At 46.0% G+C, this 19,907-nt stretch overlaps 1 protein-coding gene across 1 annotated transcript in view; it reads right to left on the reverse strand.

Annotated features, from left to right (window-relative positions):
• DNAH9 (dynein axonemal heavy chain 9) overlaps positions 1-19,907 on the reverse strand; it is a 215,022-nt gene that overhangs the window by 98,476 nt on the left and 96,639 nt on the right. Inside the window, exons 48-51 of the mRNA XM_026075736.1 lie at positions 18,365-18,526; positions 17,145-17,378; positions 9,677-9,937; positions 1,994-2,419 (exon numbers count right to left, since the gene is read on the reverse strand). Of these exons, the coding sequence (XP_025931521.1) occupies positions 1,994-2,419; positions 9,677-9,937; positions 17,145-17,378; positions 18,365-18,526 (1,083 nt within the window). The remainder of the gene's footprint in view (positions 1-1,993; positions 2,420-9,676; positions 9,938-17,144; positions 17,379-18,364; positions 18,527-19,907) is intronic.

Raw genomic sequence — 19,907 nt, forward strand, 5'->3', positions numbered from 1 at the left:
ATATATATAAAAATGTCATTACACATGCGCGATCTGATAAATGAATACCTGTAAGCCTATGAAGAACAGATCATACCTACTGTATGATCCTGTACTGCTGGATATGCTCTATAGTAACATACAAAAATATCTGCAAGTTTGGAAGTGTGCAAATGCGAGTGTGCGTCTTACTTCCACATCCACCCTCCCCATATTCCAAGCTACCATATTTCCCAGGCAGAAAAAGGAGATGGGAAGGTGCTTAGTACTTGTGACGATCAGAGTAGTTTCATTTACTACTCTGAATGCGTATACGAGAGCTGTGAGCCCGGTTCTGAGCAGGTATGAATCAGCACCACTTCCCTGAAGTCAGTGAAGCCATCCAAGGTATCCTGCCTTGACACGCAAGGATATAGCTCCACATCCACCCACACATGCTGCACACTGAACAGGATGTCGCTACCCACGCACAGAGGGGAAATATCACTGAAAATACTCCGTTTTGCAAGTGCATTCCAGTGGAGTACCACTAATCCCCCCAAAGATTTCCATTTTCTTTATCAAAATCCCGCTTCTTTAAAAAAGCTCAGGCGTTAAAAGGTTTGGAAACAAGCGGAGTAAAGGGATCCAAATAGTTCCCTAGTGCCGTATTTCACATCTGAGACGAGAGAACTAGAGGCTAAATACCTCTAAATCTGTTCCCCCTTCAGGTTCTGAGTACACCCTTCTTTTGATCTGCAGTAGGAAGAAGCTACTGTAGATTTTATATATTTTTTAATTAAAAGTGTAGTAATCATTTTAAGAATAATAAGCTTTAGGATACATCAAGAGTGCTAATGATACGATGCGCTGGTGTAACAGGTCGGTGTCTCGATGAATTCAGCTGGAGCTGCTGTTCTGCCCCTGTTCAGACAGACATTTTAAGGCCACATCATTTATTAAAGACACAAAGTTGTCAGTTGTACCACGTTAGCAACACAGCAGGGCTGAAAACGCACCTCAGTTTTGAAAGGGGATTTTGCATGAATTGTGGTGTCAGTATTAAAGCATATCCACAAAGGATCCTTTGATCATGAAAAGGGATTGCACAGCTGCCCAGATCTACGACACCTTAAAAAAAAAGCAAAAAAAAAAAAAAAAGCAGGTTCTGGAGCCCAAACAATGGTCTCGTGTTGGAAACCAACTGGAAAAAAGTGAGGGATGGGATGCCGTGCTGCCATCCTAGGGACTGGTTGGCCGGATCTCCCCTCTTTGTTGCTCTCCATACTTCACTATTACTGGGGATTAGCTGGGGATGGTGGGGGAGGAAAACATGTTTTTAATGGAAAGATAATTTTAAGAGGGAAGAGGAGAAAGGATGGAAGCTATTCTCCACAGAAACACACTTTTAATCACACAGTGATTTCTTGTATTCAGTGATATTTTTTCGACTCTAAAGCAAGTATTGAAATTCTAAATAAGGATGAGGCATACGATACGCCAACAGGGAGCCATGCCGTAACAAATTATTAGAATCCTACTACAGTAGTCTTAATTCTGCAAAATATAACCATTAACAGGCACTGTGCTGAGAGACAGAGCAGCCAGCCAACCTACTGCATTTTTTTGTTAAAAATACTCTAAATTAGTCTCCATTTCCTTTTCTCTGCATCTATACAGCACACTGARGACATACATTGGTTTGAGATAAAAGAATTTCTGAGGACTCGTGAGTAGAGCGGTAAATATTTTAACAATTAGGTAGGAATAATAAGAATTAAAAATTAGCCTTCCTATGAAGGAGTAAGCAAGACTGAAACAGCAGAGATGAAATATTATAGAAAGCAACATCTATGAAAGGAAGACAAAAGACCACAATCTACCAAATCCTCAGATCTACCCTCTTAAAAATACAGCGGTGTGGAGAAGAAGCCCCATCCAAAGTGGAGGACTTCTCCCCGAGCAGTGACTGGCATGCCAGGTCCCATTAAAGGGTAAACACATGTCACAGTTTGTCTCGTTCTTCTAAACTTACAGCAATTTTGGCTTTGATGTTGGCCAGCTTGTCCTGGGCGGCAGCCAGCTCCGCGTTGGCTTTGCTCAGAGCCTGCCGCTTCGGCTCCACCTCGCAGTACACCTCGTAGAACCTCACTATGTTTATGACCCAGGAGCAAAGGCCGGCAGCGGCGTAGGACTTCGTGGTCACAAATTCGGGTTTAAACTGGGGATCTTGCAAATACGGCTGAAGGGCTTTGAGACAGTTCTCATGGATATTCTCCTTATTAAACTTGATTAAGGAGTCTAAGAACCCATCCACTCTGGCCATGGTAACTCTAGCTGCTTTCCAGCTCCTGTCCTTGGGTATCTTTCCTCCCGGGGCCATCAGCACCATCACAGCAGCGGTGACATTGCTAACAGCCGAAGGTGGCGATCCGAAGGACCTCAGCTCCGTCAGATTCTTCTGAAAAGGGAAAACAAGGTTGTTAGACAAAAATGAATGGGTTTTCTTTTTACTTAGCCACTAATAGAGTCAGGCTCCCGAGTTATCAATCTGAGAGAGGAGCTTTGAAGCCTGAAGCACACTCTGAATTTTAAATATTGTGACTCATCAAACGTACAGCAATGAAACCCCCTAGTGGCACCGTGGCCTCCGCTGGCTCCTTAGATGTGAATCAGTCGCGTCCCTTCAGCATCTCGGCCAACCCTCAGACTATTCAAAATGCACAATGACTTCAGATTGATTCTGGAAGAAAGCAGAACGAGAATCTTCCCACTGCACGAACGAAGCAAAGCGTCTAGAGCCAGAAATAATTTTTAATTCAGGATGTTGATATATTGGGTTGCTGTCTGCCTGGACATTGCTGCCTTTTAATTCACTGCCACAAGGGTTCATAGTGCATGTGCTAAGTTCCCTGCATCCTGCCCCCTATATCCCACCTGGGAAGAGCCCAGCACAGTTTCCCAGCTGAAACTCCAAACTATTCTGCGCTGCCAGCCATCCTGCCGTGGCCCACGGAGGCCAGGGTCCTGCACAGGGAGCTGCACTTAAGGAAGGAACTAAGAGACAAGAAGCAAAATCGGTCTCTGGCTGYAGAAGATCAGAAGCTGCAGAGAGCCGTGCTGGAACTCAGGGACCGCAAAGGGATTTTCTGCACCCTCGGTAGATAGGAATAAGGAAAAGGGAAACCCTTCTGGATAACACTCTCTGTAAAACAGCCTCTGGCCCTTCTAAAACTGCCTTGCAGAACTTCCCTTCCTGCTCAGACTATTCCCTGTGCCAGGCACACGCACATACTAAGGTCTTGTAGCAYTATTTGTGCACACCGGTGTTTCCACTGTGCCCATTCATCCAACTCGATGTCAGGCACTTTAACTAAACGTCTTCATCAGGAGAGCAGTCATTGCAATGGACAGACAGTCCCCCAAAAGGGCAGGCATTCGGTTCTCAAACGGGATGAACTAACCGCTGGGGACGCATTTGTCCGGAGAGGGCTCCCATTTTCTGCGTCGCCAACCCAAAGTCTCTGATATTAAGCGGAATGAATCTTAAACCCTGCAAAAAGCTGAATCACAGGGAAAGCACAGATTTACTAACAGGATCTTGAAGCTGCGGCAACGTGCTGCTGTGAATATGATCTGCTGACACTCCAAATCCTCTTTCTGTGCGTATGCAAGTTAACTTTTGCATAGGAATAAAAAGCAAAGGTAAGCAGCTGTTCTCAGATGACACACTACAGTCAAAACAAAGGTAAGAACTGCATCAAAATCAGCTTAAGAAAAATCTATGAACTTTTATCAGTCCCTGTTTTTGATCAGTTTTGAATAGTTTTTAATCTATATTCTCTGATATTCTGATAGGTGGAATAGTTCAGAACCTCTGAGCACCCATTTCTCAGACAAACTGCTATGAATCTGTTACCAGATGTGCCTTCTTTGTCTAGGGCCTTGCTTTTAACTTTTGCTAATAAACGAGCTGATAGAGGCAGGCCCTGGGGAGCTGTGTGCATTTCCAGTGTAAAATGTCTATAATTAACACGTTCAATGAAATGGAGCAGACCGTGAGCACGGACAAGCGCTTCTGACATGTCATCCTCCATCCTGAGTCCTCTGCTCAGCTCAGCCAGGAGCTCTCCATATAATATGGGTCTTTCCCCAGCCCTGAACGTGACTGGGGTCCAGACAGCACTGCCTGGTGTTTTAGGTGGCTGGGAGGGCTTTGGCAAGCCAGGCTCTGAAATCAGACTGTATTTGACAACCTTTATCCCAGGGGTAATGAGATACTGAGCTGCCACTGTTGCTCTTTTACTAGAAGGCGAACCCTTCCATTGCAGGACAGGAATGGTGCCACCACTGTGGCTAACCTGAACGGAAGGGAAGACCACACCATCAAGGCCAAGAAAGACCTTCTGGGCAGCAAGAGGTGGCAGTTAACTTTCCTCAACTTTGAGAGTCGCTGGCGCCAGGGGAAGAGGACAAGTCGAGAGTGTGGTCCAGAGGGCTGCTCTGATAATCTTGGGTAACTGTAAAACACACTCTRCCCTTCCTGCCCTTTCACTTATGTTACTGATCGGCTGATTTCAACAAATAGTTCTGAATTCTTCTTCCAAGCACTGGAGTGTCTCCAGGATAGAAACCAGGCAGAGGACAACGACACAGAGCGATACCTGCCTCAGAAACACCTTCTGCTGTTGTGTCCTCAAGTGCCTCTGAACCATCTCAGGGGAATATTAAACTTGGAGGTGGGAGGTGAGGGAGACAGGGCACTGTAGCCTTACAGAATTACACACTGTCGGGCCTTTTCTACAGTGGGCAACCAAATCCTCTTGCTCCCATTTAGAAAGTGACAATATCAACAGCAGCAACATTCCCCAAAGACTTCCTCCATGGATCATCCCTGCAGAGTAACCAGTGGTTTTACAGGCCGTGCAGAGACTGAGCGGTACTGGCCAAGCACCGYTCCCCTTTCCAACGCAGAGACAAACTGCCCACCAGCCTCCGCAGGACAGCGCTTGCCACCTACTTTGAAAAATGGTTTGTGCCAAGCAGAGATTCGATGGCAGAGGAAGGTGGTCCCAAAATTAGTATCCCACGATCTCTCCAAAAAAAGGAGACRGAGATGCCGAAATGTCAGATTCGCTGGGATTCACATGGTGGACCCAGGCATCCTCACTGGGTGAGTGGACAAACCACAGCCTAAGAGATGAGAGGGTATTTCTGCTTCCAAAACCTGTTTTCCCAAGGTATTGAGGAAGATCCTGGTTACATCAGGAAGCCTGCTCATTCTGTACCTATTCAGCACAGCTACAACACACATTTCAAACTCACTATCACATCTGGGTTTGCATTTTTGATTTTGCAGGTGCTGCGTACCGGGGCCCTATAATAACCCCCATGTAWCTCAGCATGGTCCATATAACAATTAGTATGAACAAAACTGTTATTTTCTAGTCCCAGAGCCTTCAGTGGAAACTTTTTAACACTTTAAATTGCCTCTCGGTTTGCACTGGGCACTCACACTACCACCAAACCCTGCAAAAGGTGGCAATGCTTAAGTAGGGACAAACGAGCGGCYGCACCAGCTTCGCACAGTTCAGTCAAAGTGATGCTAAACAATCATGTGATTGCTTCTTGGCRCAAAGAGGAAAACCAAAAAGGGATATTTAAAATCTGAGAAACACACACAGAGCTAAATCCTGTTATACCTTTGTAAGCCAAAGACTAGCTGAGCTGGACGGCCCCCTCCGGAGAGCAGCATGGTTACAAATTGGTTTAATGGCAACAAAGGGGATTATTTAAAGCACCAGAAAGATAATCCTCCCACCACAAAAAAGAAACAGAAATTGAGTCAGAGTTAAGTTGCATGTGATGAGATGGTAATACACAGACTGCGACGGTCTTAATCTGATAGCGCACAGAAGACCTTTAAGGACTATTTTCAATTGGACTGGAATAACTGGTGCACCAAAAAATAACATACGCTTGTTACACATAACTACCATCATTTGGAAGGTGTCTCATAAATAGCGCTGCTCTGATTATAATAATAATAATGATTAACAGCAACTTTGGTTTCATGYGGCTAAGGCGTTTGTTACAAAACAAGACCATTCTGCATTCAGCGGCAAGGGAGGAGGGGAGGGGAACTCATCTGACTGTAAACTCCTGGCAATATTCCCCAGATGGAGGGAAGCGTGAGGGTCTGTGAACACATGTAACCGCGTTAGTGCCGACAGCAGCAGCAAGCGCTCCCGCCGCGGGAGCTGCCCATCACGTAGCCCTGGGGAGCGAGGCAAAGGCAYGAGTTACTTGAGAAGAATTCAAATAGGCTGCGATGCTGTCGCAGATACCTACTGCAGAAGTTAACAAGTCTCTAACTGTCGTCTTTGCCTTGCTTTTCCTGATGGCTCCATGCCTCTGGAATCAATGGGCCCGACCCTACGGCTGCCTAATGCTCCTCCGCTCCTTCGCTCTCCACTCTCCTCCTCTCCGCTGCTCCTGCAGCTGCAAGCTTCTTGCGCGATCTCTGGCCTGCTAGGAAAGGGAGATCCCTTGGGTTAATGTGCCATCAATCCTGGGAATGGAAAGCGATGTTACTCACAATCTCACTGGTCCGTTTTCCTGCGCAGGACCTCTGATCGCCTCCATGAAACACCACGGGCAGCCCAGGCGCTGCCTGCCTGAGCCCAGCTCCCGTGGAGCAACGGCAGAGGCGCAGGGTTTTAGAGCAGCTCCGCCGTTCTAAGTGAGTCAGGCTTTTTGAAGAACTCCTCCCAGGAAGGGGAGCAAGTTGCCCGCTGACCAGCATCACTCATCTTTTACCTGGGATTCATGGAAAAGCATCCCCTGTTGCTTCCCTCTCCACACAGTCTACATGCAAGGCAACTCTGAATGGACTTGGTTGCTTTTCTCTTAAACTAGCGAGCAGCGCCTGCACAAAAATGCAGATGTATCCACATAATTACTCCAAGCTCCTTGCTATCTGACAGTATATATTTATTACTGCATTCTACTCGATAGCTTTTCTCACTGCTTTCCCTATTAACATTGCACGTAGTAGTGTTGTCCGAATAAGCAGCCTTAGATAATTGGGGAGAAACTATATATATCCACATAAATATTGCTGATTATTCACGTCAGCAGGCAGGTCAAGCTCTCTGATGCGTTTCAGACCAGCAGGTAAAGGAGGCCACGCTTTCTAGTGCTCAGTAATGCTGCTTTACAGGTCTCTAGAGAAAATCCTACCATCTCCTTAATCTTTGCCTAATGAGATATTCTACAGCTTCAGCATGAAACCAAAACTGGTGAAGAGATAAACATTTTCCCCTTGTACAGTCTTTCACTTCCAGGCACAAGAACCAAAACAACACATCTTGACAGCAAAGTCATATCTTTCCTGAAAGCTAATCATGTGGAAAATCCATTCCTGATGATTCAGAATTGCTTTACTCTCTCCAAAAWGGGGATATGCTTGGGCTGTGCCTTGCTGTGATCATGGAAATAACTGTTTTTTCTAACTGCACCTGGTTCAGAGACACTGCTGTTCCCTGTGTGCAGGAGTTTGCTGCTCCAGAATGCTAAGTGCCCTGCAGACCTAAGACGAATTGCAGGTAACTCATGCCTCTCTGGAGCATTCGGCATCTCAAAGTATTGGGCTCTGAATGGGGACTCCTGGAGCACCCCGGAATGAAAAACCTTCCAGTGTTCCAGAAACCTTCCCTAAACCAATTATTTAGGGACTGCTCTTACTGCAGGAAACTGTTGCCTGGCTATAGATTTCCCCAATAGCATCTTCCTTTGTTACGGCCTTTGYCTGCAGCTAAATATATTTCTTCCTAGAGGTCATCCGGCACTCAGTACCAGACTACCTACCACCCACGGCAGTGCTGCTAGCCAGGCCAAAATTACTGGTAAACAACAGGTCCTTCCCATGCCTGAGAACTCCTCAGTATGTTGGGGGTTTTTTTGTGTTTTTTTTTGTATCAGACAAAACGCCACCCTGTGAGAGGATCTGTGGAGCCAAGATGCGTGCATGAGACATTTAACATCACACTTACTCAACAAGGCCTGAAGAAAGTCTTAGATAAAGAGAAGGCAGGAGAAATCCTGCCTCACACAGGGTCTGCTGGAGACGGTCAGTCCACCCCACTGAGCCACAACTGTTTCGTCCCTGCAATAGCAGGGACTTTGTGAGTAGAAGATGCCTAGGGGAGCCTCGGAAGTGGCCTACTCTCCCACTGCACCTCCGGTTCTSTGCTGCTTCTTCTCCCACCTCCACCTCCCCACCCGCCCCAGCCAAGCACATTTGCTGTACAACGCACAAAAGACACTGCCTTGCTTTGGGCCAGCATGCACAGCTGGGAGGCAGCCAGGAGCAGAGCTTTGTGAAGCAGCACACACCAGCAKTGCCCACATGTTGATATTCCACGTTAAACCAGGGCAGGAGAAAGCCAGGTCGGATTTCAACCATGCAAATCCAATTGTTTGATAGTGGGCACATCTCTAGGGTTGTTCTAGCTCACAGTCTGGGGAGGATAGACCCAGAAGGGAAGGCATGTGGGCCTTCCCATGACAGGTCCCTTCTCAAAATGCAGATGAGTGACCAAACAGGATGCCCAACCTCACTGCCAGCTGCAGTAACAGCTGGCTGCACATACCACACCTGTGAACACTGGTCTGGGAGATTCATGTGGAACTTGTCTAAGCAAAGTTCTGAATCTCAGCTGAGCTACTATGTTCTAGACATGCTGGAGGGGAAAAAAAACAACAAAAAAMCCCRAAACATTGAGTAGCTTGGTGTAATATCTACCTCATTGGTATTTCGGGTGTTTCTCAGCTCCTGCTCCACTGATTGTGCACTTGCATAGAACTAACCAAGGCAAACAGGTAGTGCTGATACTATCTTTCACTTAAATGAAATGTTACAGGCTCTGCAAGAAGATCAGGCCTGATCTCCTGCCAGCAGCCAGCACAAAGGTGTGTTACGTACATGAGGGTTATCATAGTGAAAAGGCAGCAAGAGCCTGGCTATCAGGCTTTGGCCCTGCTTGTTTGGCAAGGAGAAAGCCCCAAGTACTCAAGGATGCACCAGCCTCACAGCAGCCGTATGTCACAAGTGCCCTGCATGCCCACCACACTAGCCTGGCACAGCCATAGCTTCAGCATTTAGCTCACACCACAACACATATTTTCATCATTGTACAGTCCCCCATGCCAACCAGAGGGTCGCTGTCTCACCTATGCACCTCCCAGGCACTGATGTGCAGCTCCATCCCAATGCAGAGGCTCCCAGGTGACTTGGGAACAAGTGTGAAATACCCAGAATACTCAAATATGCTGGCTCTGCCAAGAAGAAAGAGGGACAGAAGTGGTGGTCCCTCAGAGATGCTCTTGCCAGGGTCCTGAAGAAAGGGTGATAGAACGATAATCTCCCCTTTCTCGTGGGACAAAGAGAGAAACAGTGGAGCCAGCCAAAAGTGGAGAAGAGGCGAAGACAAAGCACACAGTTGCAGTTCCTCCTTGCTCTCCACAGGCCATTAGTAAAAGTAATTTGGAGCAGCCTTGTGACTGCTCCAAGTTACACCAGCAACCAAGCATGCATAACCCAGGAAGAAGCTGGAGCAGGCGCAATACAATGCCCTAAAATTTGGGCCCTGGGATGGCACTTCCCCTACCACCGCAGAGGGGAGATGCTGGATTTCCATGGGAGCTTTTGCCCTACCTTATTGAGGGTGTTCAGAGCCGCCTGAGCTGCTGCAAGAGCAGGCTCAGCTTTGGCCAGGTCCTCCTCGCAGTCCTTTTGTTTCTGCTGGACCTCCTGAGTGATCAGCGCCACTTTCTGCTCCTCCTCGTCAGCGACTGCCTTCTCCCTGCTCACTTTTTCTGTCTCCACTCCCACCACCTGGATCAGCTTGTCGGCATCGTCGTTCTTCTGCTTCAACTCCACTTCTTGGGCTGCCAGCTTGGCCTTCAGGTCGTCTACCTATAGGGAAAGAACACGTGTGGGAGCACAGGCGCTCAGCAACCCTGCTCCCTCCCCTGCCCAGCAGCATGGGCTCAGGAGTGGGGCTGAGCAGCTACTAACAGCAGGGAGAGCCTGTGCATAAAGGAAGCAATGTCCAGGAAGCCCAGGAAAGCAGTACAGCAGGATGCTGCAGCTCCTATCCTGTGCTCCCAGGATCAGAGAGCCAATGCACATGGATGCACACACCAGAGCAACCTGCTAGCAGTGAGAAGCCCAGGAACGAAGAAACCAGCACTGGGTCATCCTGCTAAGGAGGTTGTCCCACTCCCTACTCACTCCTTCTGCTAGGGAACTGGAAAAAGATACCAAGGCAAAGTGAACATTGCTTTGAGCAGGATCCACTGGGAAGCAGGTGGAAATCTTCATTTCAGATCTTTCTGGGATGAGATTAGTACCACACATGAGCCTAGCCATGGGCCAGAGCCCCACTGCATTCGGTCCTGCACTCACGCAAAGAAGAAAAGCATCCCGCCCCAATAACATACGATGGGGAGAAGTGGCAGGTGGGCACGACCCCCGGCAGGGACACGCCAGGGCTAGGGCCTGTGACAAGAGATGGTCCCTGCTCCTGCCTGGCCCCGTGAACAGGCCTGTGTGCTTCAACACAGAAGAGCTTTAAGGAGGAACTGGAGAAGCCGGCTTTACAGATGTTTGCAGCAAGCTGCTCTCATTATAAAGACAAATATACACGTTTCAGCCATCTCTGAGCACAAGATCTGAGGTTGTATTGCATCACCCGTAAACAGAGCATGTAGGCACTGTGCACACATATTTTGCAGTAGAGATGACACATGCTACAATTCAGTTATGCTTTCTCTTTTCAGCCTTGACATCCACAGAACAGAGTACACAGTATTTTCCCGTACACTGGCTCTGAAAAGGGGCTATGCACCAGGAGCCAGAGCTCTCCAAGATGTGGGCTCACCCCAGGTGCATCCTGCCACTCGCACCCAGAGGATCTGCACCCCTGCAAAAGTGCCGACAGTGCGCTCCTTCCTCACCTGCCCATGCTCAGGGTATGGAAAGCAGAGGAAGGACCCACATCAGGTCCCCCACAACCATGAGGTCTTACAAACTCCTGACGGGAAGTGAATTTTTCATACCAGAGACATTAAAATTGGGATCTGCTGATAGGTTCAGCCCTCATCAGAGGTACAAGACCTAAAGGAAGTGCAGAGAAAAGCCAGCCAAGGGGATTCATAGGCAAAGAATGAACTGGGGCTTTAAAGCGCAAACGGCCCATCTAGCTGAACAGGACTCAGAGGCTGGAGACAAAGAGGAGGAAAACTGTAAGGTCAAAAGAGTTTGGTGAAGGGAAGCTCTTCCATCCAGCCAGCAGCCACAGGGCATCTCAATGGTAACAAACACACAGATCCTTAAGAACTGCTTCACTGAGCGGCTCCTGGTACCTGCAAGGTACAAGCGCTCTCTGGCGACAGGACGAAATGCGTGCACAGTGGGGATGTCCACACGCGCTGTCACTGGAACACAGAAACTCTCCTTCTAAAAGCACCCGTTTCAATAAATGTACACAGCCTCTGCACCGATCACGGAGAACATTTTGTCTTCCACTGTCCTGCAGTTGACCTCGTAAAGGATTGTTTATAGTTCCCGGGGTACATTTTTACCTATGTAAAAATACGTAGTACAATATAAGTCCGACCTTTGCTTTTGTTGATAATTCCATTTTTACACCAGAAGAGAGAGCACAATTTGCAATCATATAAACCAAAGCTACTGACATTCCGTATTAGCTTCAAGCGGAGAGCGGTTTCTTAGAATTCTCTTTGTATTCCTACGCTGCACGCTTAATCCATTTTCATCTCCTGCCGCTCGGCAGTACAATGCTGTTTTCACCAGGACAAAGAYGCGAGTGTAAATCAAAAGGACCCGGAGCTCGCAGGAGTGCGTAATCACTTCAGGCAGCAAACTGAGCAACAACTTTTTGTTCAGACCTAAGGCTTCCGAGAGCGCAGGAAATTGAAGTGGGATGTTTTGCTGATTGCAGATACGGCTCGGGACCTTCTGCCCCAAATCGGTAATCGTGTGCTGGATGCATATGTGAATGGGAGCTTTAAGGGACTTACACAACTACGACAAGACCAACAAGGGATTAAAGCCCACTAGCTCTCTGCAGTCCATTCGATGGCTATACAAAAGGAGCAGATGTAAACTCAGCACAGCTCGTAATAATAGAAAATATCCTGACAAAACCTGCTTTAAGCTAAGCACATATTGAAGTAATTGAAAGGTAAATGCCTCGCTCTAACATTGTCAGGATTTAGGGCTCTGTTTGAAAGGAATCCAAATGTCTCAAAGCACAGAAAGCCAGCCGGTGCTGCTGTGAAAGCACCTGTCCGCTCGGGTTATGGCTACATGTTAAATTCCCAGTGGATATGATGCAAGTTGGAGCTGCGATGTCTATTTTGGGGCTCTGCTGAACCCTCTGCCAAAAGGTTTTACCACGTTTAGGGAACATATGTTAAACTGCAGCCTTCCTTACCTACTGCAGGATTTCAGAACATGTTAGGAAACAATCGTGTTTTCAAGTGAGGCTAAAGCTCAAATGCAGCCGAGCAGTGACTGTTTAACAGCACTTGTACAGTGGAAAAATGGAAGTAGGAGCTTAGCTAAATAACTGAATTTTCTCTCTTTAGTGATGTCCTGCGTGGGGGAAAGGCAAACTTATGAACTTTATTCCTCCGGTTTCATCCCCTCGGCACAGTAATCAAGTTTCTCTTAATGCTATACTCACATCCACAGCAAAGACAGCCTGTCACGTTCACCTATTTATCGTCCCTTCCCACACATGCTAATATGCAGACAAAAATTCCTCTTGACACACCAGTGAACAGGAAGGCCTCATTCCACCACCTTCAGCAAGGCACAGGCACAGCAGAAACCTTAAGGATGCTGCTGTCTTAAAGAAAGCAAGTAGGACACAGCTCTGATTCCTTCCCCATCAAAGGTCTGCTGGAGCCGTCCCAAGCAGAGCACAGTTAGGAACAAGGGCATGAAAAGTCCTCCTCTGTCCATGAATGTCACACTTTTTTTTTTTGGAAAACCCAGATGCTTGCCAAATTTCCAGCTGTTAAGCTCAGTTCAAACCCCAGAGGTGATTAAGCCTGTCCATCACTAACGTTTATTATTTAGAGGTGTGCAGAAAGCTTTCACAACACAGCTCCTGTCTTCTACCTTCTAATGGCCCCAAACTTCTCCACCAGTCACGCACAGTCTCCCTCCTTGCACTGACACCCCCATAACTCCTGTCTCCCCCAGGAAAACCAAGTGTTGTAAAGAGCTCAGATTAGGGGCAGTGGCATCCATCATCCTTTGAGCATAACTTCCAGGTTGCTCTGCCCTGGTCATTCTCAGTGCACCTGAACCTGAACAGACCTGGGTTCAGCTCGACAGAGCTCTTGCTTGGGGCTAGGAAAAACATCACAGGCAACACTGTGATGCAACAATATCACATGCAAAACACCACGATGCGAAAGGAGAACAGCATGGCAAATATTGTCATGCTGTATGGTGCCTGTTCCTTGGAACACTGTGGCTCGTGCTCAGATTGAGAGGACGAAGACTGATGGACACGAAGCGGTGACAACATATAAAACATGAGCCATTCTGGAGATGGAGGCTGGGAACACCTATTCACCCTGTCTCGTTGTAAAGGAAACCAAGAACAGCCAATGCAATGGGAAGCCTGAAGACAAGAAACCCATCAGTCTACAAGATCGGAGAGTGGCCCCAAGCTCAGGAAGTCACTGAAAGGCATGGGGTAGGCGGGTGTGCAGCAGGGACACCTGACGTGCACACAAGCATGGACAACTGGGCCTCCAGGACCATGGGAAATGCTACAAAGATAAAAAGAGATGTGGAGATGCAGGAAGAGATTTGATGTCCTGAACAAGGACACGGGATTCAAACCTCTTCAAATGGGTGAGGCCTTACAGCTAACAGTGGAGTTCATGGTACTGCAGTGACCCAGCTTGCTCAGCTCTAGTCAACATATTGGATTCTGCCATGCTGTGGAGCAGCCAAGAGACAAGTGCTTTATAAATAATAATCCAGATATGCCACAGAAAAGTCATTACCACCTCCAGGGAAAGCGAGACAAACACCACTGACTTTTTCAGTGTCTGCCAACACAGGTGAAAGCAAAAGACGCCTTTTAGGCAACAAGTAGCTGGCAAACAGAAGAAAGCAAAAACTACAAGAGAATAACAGTACAAAGAGCAACTGAGGTGTTGTGGAAAATCACAGCAGACTGTCATCCTAAAGAGAAGAGAGAATGTTATTACCCTCCTTCTCATATGCAACATCAGGATAATAATCAGATCAAGGTGTTAGCAGACAGACCCAGCGTATGCCTTAGCATACGGAATACAATTACTGGGCACAAGAAGTTCAGCACTCAGTCTCTAGCTGCGCTAAGAAATGTGAAAAATCTGTGAGCAGCTTCCTGAGTCCTGGACAATCTGATGAGCAATTAGTAATGTGAAGTACAAACGGAAGAGCAAAGCAAACGAGAGATTCAAGGGTAATGTACTGTGACTCCAACTGGGAAGAAGAACTAGTTGCCTAACACCAGAACAGAAAAAGAGAAATTATTAAAGAGCAGAAAACCTGGAGGGCAGGCTCCCAGGAGACTCATTTTATCTGATTGCCCCTGTCTTGTTTCAAGAACACAAAATACATCACAAAGGTCAGCAATTAATTGATAGAGCAAGCAAGACTGGAATCCAGAATCCTGTGATGCAATATTAACCAAAGTCATACCAAAAATTACTCAGCAACAGGCTCTGAACAGAATGCTGACCTCGTCATAGCGAGCATCGTTCTGAAAAACAAATGACTCATCCCACAGATTTTCCCAAGTCTATTATGTTCTACTAACTGGAAGCCGGCTTCTAACTTTCTGAGTACTGAGAAGGACAGCCACTACCTTTAGGGAAGGATGGTTAGGTACGCAAGCTAATGAAAAAACTTTTCCTTAGAAGGAAAGTTGGTCAAATGTATTAAGAATTCCACACCTCAAAAAAAAAAAAAAAAGATTGGGGGTGGGGAGAGAGAAAAAGAGAGAGAAAGAGAGAAGGTCGGAGGTTATTTTGAAACTGGAATGGCTAAGTCAAAAACTCTCCTGAATCTACTTGCACAACAGTCGCCCCATGCTTAGGCTACACTGAACAGTCTAAAGAAATACTTAAAACTTATAATTAACTAGTCATTGGCACCCAAGCATCAGGAGTCTGGAGAATACTGATGATGGGAGCACTAGTCCTCAGGTCTGAGGCACAGCCAGGTCACACTTAGATATCGAAATCCTTCTTCCTTGCTTTGAAAACACAAAACAACAGCCTAACACTTCCAGGAACCACAAGCGCAACCAGGAGACTATGCACCTGAGCGGGACAGAGGTCTTGCCATTTCCTCAGCACCATGACCAACCTTTTCTACAGGTGGATGCTAAAGTTTAGAGATATGAATACATATTCAAGATCTATCTAACTGGTATGATTTCCAGTAGTGCTAAATATCCACACACTGGTTTCAAATCAACAGCAGTTTTGACTATTACGCACATCTGATAATTTAGGTGTTTAATTTTAGGCCCCCGAAGCTAATCTTAGATTCAATTTTGACATATTTCTCCTCAGTGCTCTGCATCTTAATCAACTTCATAAACAGGTGCTTCTTGCTCCAGCCTTACTCCAACTGGAAATGAACTTTGCTTCTTTTAGCCATTTTGCAACAGCAACACCTATAAGAGAGAAGACTCACAAGTGCTGTGGCTTCCCATTTCACCCCCGACTCCTCCACCACTGCTCAGAGCCTGTGTCATGGCTTGTCAGGTAAACCCTTGCCAACACAACACCCATATGAAATCACACCTGAAGAATACAGGAGGATCCCCACGCCTGAACAACACTACAGAGTTCTTTTTTCTATCAGACGGCCAGTTTCACATTAGTTGCCTCCCAATAAAGAATAGACCTAATCTATGTTAAAGAAAATGTTTGCCTCCAAAGGTAAGGTAAACATAAAGGTCTGCTTTACAGGGAGGGCAAGTACCTTCAGCTCTGGTTGACTCTACTAGAAGGGATGGGTGCTCTGCACCGCTGACTGTGCAACCTCTAATAGGCAGTCATATCCTTCCAAAGGGGAGATGCTGAAACATGCAAAAGGGACATGAAACATGTCCACTCCCCTCCATGCCCTGCAAGACCTATCCTGCACTGTGAAGAAAGTAACTGTTTGAAGTGAAACATAGACTATCAAGGCTGAGAGGCACAATAAAGTCCATGCATCACCCTCCAGTAAGGCACATTTCCTGTTGAGCATGGCAGATGCTACTTATGTCACCAGCATTATCCAGATCATATATATGGAAGAGGTTGAACCAAATAGTCCTTCATTCACATCAACTGCCTATGTATCCTTAGGGCAGTGTCAGGAGAGCCCATTTGCCACAGTAGAAGCTTGTAAGTGAACACTTATAAGAGTTATCAAAATATGAAATGGAGAGAAAACAGGAGTTTAGCAACAGATGTAGAAGACAGTAAAGCTCTGAAAGTCACTATAGAGAGTAGAGGTTTTTGAAATACCCAGAACACCACCTCGCTACTCATTATTTCAGAAGTGTGCCAGTAAGGCTCTTTACAAGGGGGATTTTAGGTGGACTAGTCTACATTGCACATGTATTAGTTTTCCTTAAAGATGGATAGCATAAAATGAGGAGAAATGAACTTCAGCCTTGTTTTAAAGGATGCTCTATTTAAATTGAAAGATGTAATTCTTGATGAAGTTATTGTAGATTTCCTGTATGCAACTCCAAAAATCACTGATCTTCCCCTAAATCCCCGCTGTCCTGTATTTTATAAGCTATTATGTCACTGCAGCTGAAACATAGCCATTAAAATATCATCTGCAGACCCAACTGGATCCATATCTCAATTTATTGCAGCCTTTTATTTGGGATTAGCACAGCTCGAATAACTGAGACTTCACACACACACATCTTTTCCCTTCTGCTTTCCAGTACAGAACATAACCGTTGCTCACCCRGGAACGCAGCTTTCTTTTTGAACCAGGTCACAGAGATGTCTTTATCTCAKTAACAGTAAAACATTAGCTTTTAGACCCACCCAACCAGTTTTCTCACCTGTGCAGATGTGCTATTGAGCTTCTGCAGGCCGTTCTCTAGTCGCTCCGTTTTAGCTGTTAAATCCTTGCCCTTTTTCAATAGCAAATTTTGATAGAGTTTGATTTGCTCAAGGAATGACTTGGGAGTGGTGTAGTTGTATCGCCGTTCATTGCTCAGATACAGTCGGGATATCTCATTGACACTCGTATGGACATAGGCCATGAATTTGCTTATTGAATCTTTCACTGAAACCTAAAGGTAAGAYGAGAAGACAAATATTTTTGAAAAAATACTTTAAACAGAACAGTTATATATAGACCTGGGCCTTATATAAAGGAATTCATTAACATTTTATTCTTCTGCAGCAAAATCCAGAATGTAACAAACAAAAAGGAATCAACTAAGATGTTATCTCTAAAATAACTGCATCTGCTCTTGTACTTTATACCTCTTTTTATATCTTTTTGTCATATTTTATCTTCTTCCAAGCAATTTTTCTAGCACTCAGCTCTATAAAACAAAGYCTTTTAAGTATAAATTTAGGCTTTTCTTCTATACAAATGGAGAAAGCACACACTCATAAAAAGAAACATTTTAGGCTTTATTCTTCCAACATCCTGTACAGAAAAACTAAATAAACAGAACCGAATCTCTTTTAGTCTAGTAGCAGGTAGTCATCAATGAGAAGTAGACATATTTGTGCCCTTRAGAACTACAGACTCTCAGATATGCATGTGGAGAGAAAAGTGTATGTTCCACGGAATAATTGTAAGCGTTAGGTTATTTTCTGCATTGATTTGTAAGCTGCCTTTTTGGTAGCAAAACCATCATTTCATTGACAAGTATATATGAGTGTGGTGTCCATGACCCTGTTTCTGMTAAGGTCCATGCTACTCTGGGAAAAACTTGCCCATATTTCATGAGCTTTCATCCARTTTAACACAATATGGAGCTGCCAGCAATTCCTCTCCGAACACAGTGATCTAGATGTCCTGGATAAGCATCTGAAGGCAATAAAGGTGAATARAGAGTCCATTGCAACATTCTCATGAAATCATTTTTGATTCATTGATTGTACTGAATGGAGGGCTGAGGCCACACCTGGATGCTAAYAGTGCTGTACTTGGTCATGCCAAAATTTGTACCGTGCAGAGGAATCCAAAACCAAGCAAGGCTTGGACATGTCTAGATGACGGACCAGTGAGATGGTGCTGAGTGCACCACAGCAGTGGGCTCACCTCGATGTTCTCMGTCTCCTGCAGAAAGCGCAGGCTGACGGATTCAAGGGCCTCCCGTGGCCATTCATGGAACCAGTCTATCGCTGTGCAGTTCACGATGGCAGGGAACTTCCTGCTGCGGACTCTCAGCTTGTTCCCAACAGGTGAAAAACACAGTGCAACCTGAGAAGGCAAAGGAATGGAGAAGCTGAGACAGCATGGCTGGGAGCAGATGGCTGGGCTCCAGGTGTAGAGCCCAATTCCWAAGGAAGTTCTCACATCAGCAGGCAAGATTATAGCAACCTTGATTTTTGAGCCCTTGCACTTTAGGCCAGGAAAATGCATAATCTAGCAGTAAACACATTTTTCCTCTGCAACAAAAACAAGCAAGCACATTAAGCACTGCTATGGTCAGAAGCAGAACCCTGGCAAACTTTCAAGGCTGCAGCCTGGATCTAATATAAGCAATCCCTCTCTTCGCCGCTTTAGCGATGACACAAAGCTTTCACCTGGCAGGAAGCAGACATTCAGTTTCAAATGGTGCAACAAGGAATTACTGTAAATGGATCTAAATTCTCCTGACAGGACCAGAGTTTTGAGACACGGCTGCCTAGATCATTTTCCTAAAGCCAGCACTCAAAAGGACTGATGTGGTTCAAACTCAGAGGTCTATTTTTATCAGAATGAGAACCTTTTTAAAATAGAGAAAACTTATATCAAGGCAGAATAGAAATAAAAAGCATTGCAAATGCTCCTTCCCTGCTGGCTGCATTTTTGCCCAGCAGGTCTTTTGTTTTTCAGGCTTTTTTTCAATCCAAAAGCTGTTAAAAACTTCTGAGTTGCAACAAACTCTGCAGAGTCCCCATGGGTGTCACTGGGAAACGTCTCTTCCTGTTACTTTGGGGCTAGCTGTAATCTCCTCAGCATCCTCCAAGTCCTGCACCATTTCTTCTTTCCCTTAGTCTTCAGTCACCCCTTCTTCTTCTATCTGCCACCCCCTGCAGTCTGGAAGCCTCTTCCCCTGCTCCAGCCAACCTGCTCAGTTGATCTCAGGAAAGCACAATCTCTTCCCCCTTCCAGAAAGAAACTCCTCGCCAAGAGCGCAGAAGTCAGGACAAGGTAAAATACTCTTATTCTCTGCCCCACTACCAATTTTAACAGCARTATGATGTACAAGAACCAAATCAAGAAAGACCAAAACCTGCCACCATTCATCACAGCCCTTTTTCTAGAACACCTTTCTGTCTGTATGCACTGTGCCCAGATTTATGAACTCTGCTAATCAGGCACAGACCAGAACACAAGGCAGGTTTACACCACGCAATGAAGTAGCAATATCTGAGCTAGTGCCAGCACGGGAAGTAGTATAACTCATTCCATGGATTACCTCTCTCCTGCTTGTCAGCCCTGGAGGGTATTTGCACAGCCTTGCAAGTGTCATGGGGCAGGCTGGCATTAACTCAGATGTGTCTATAAGTTGTCAGCACCTTCATCACAATCTGTTTTTTGGAAGCTGTAAGCCAGCCTTTAACGAGTCCACTTCCTCCTCCCCCCAAAACACACT

This window comes from Apteryx rowi, unplaced genomic scaffold (assembly GCF_003343035.1).
Source record: "Apteryx rowi isolate R43461 unplaced genomic scaffold, aptRow1 scaffold_41, whole genome shotgun sequence".
In the NCBI taxonomy this organism is placed as follows: Eukaryota; Metazoa; Chordata; class Aves; order Apterygiformes; family Apterygidae; genus Apteryx; species Apteryx rowi.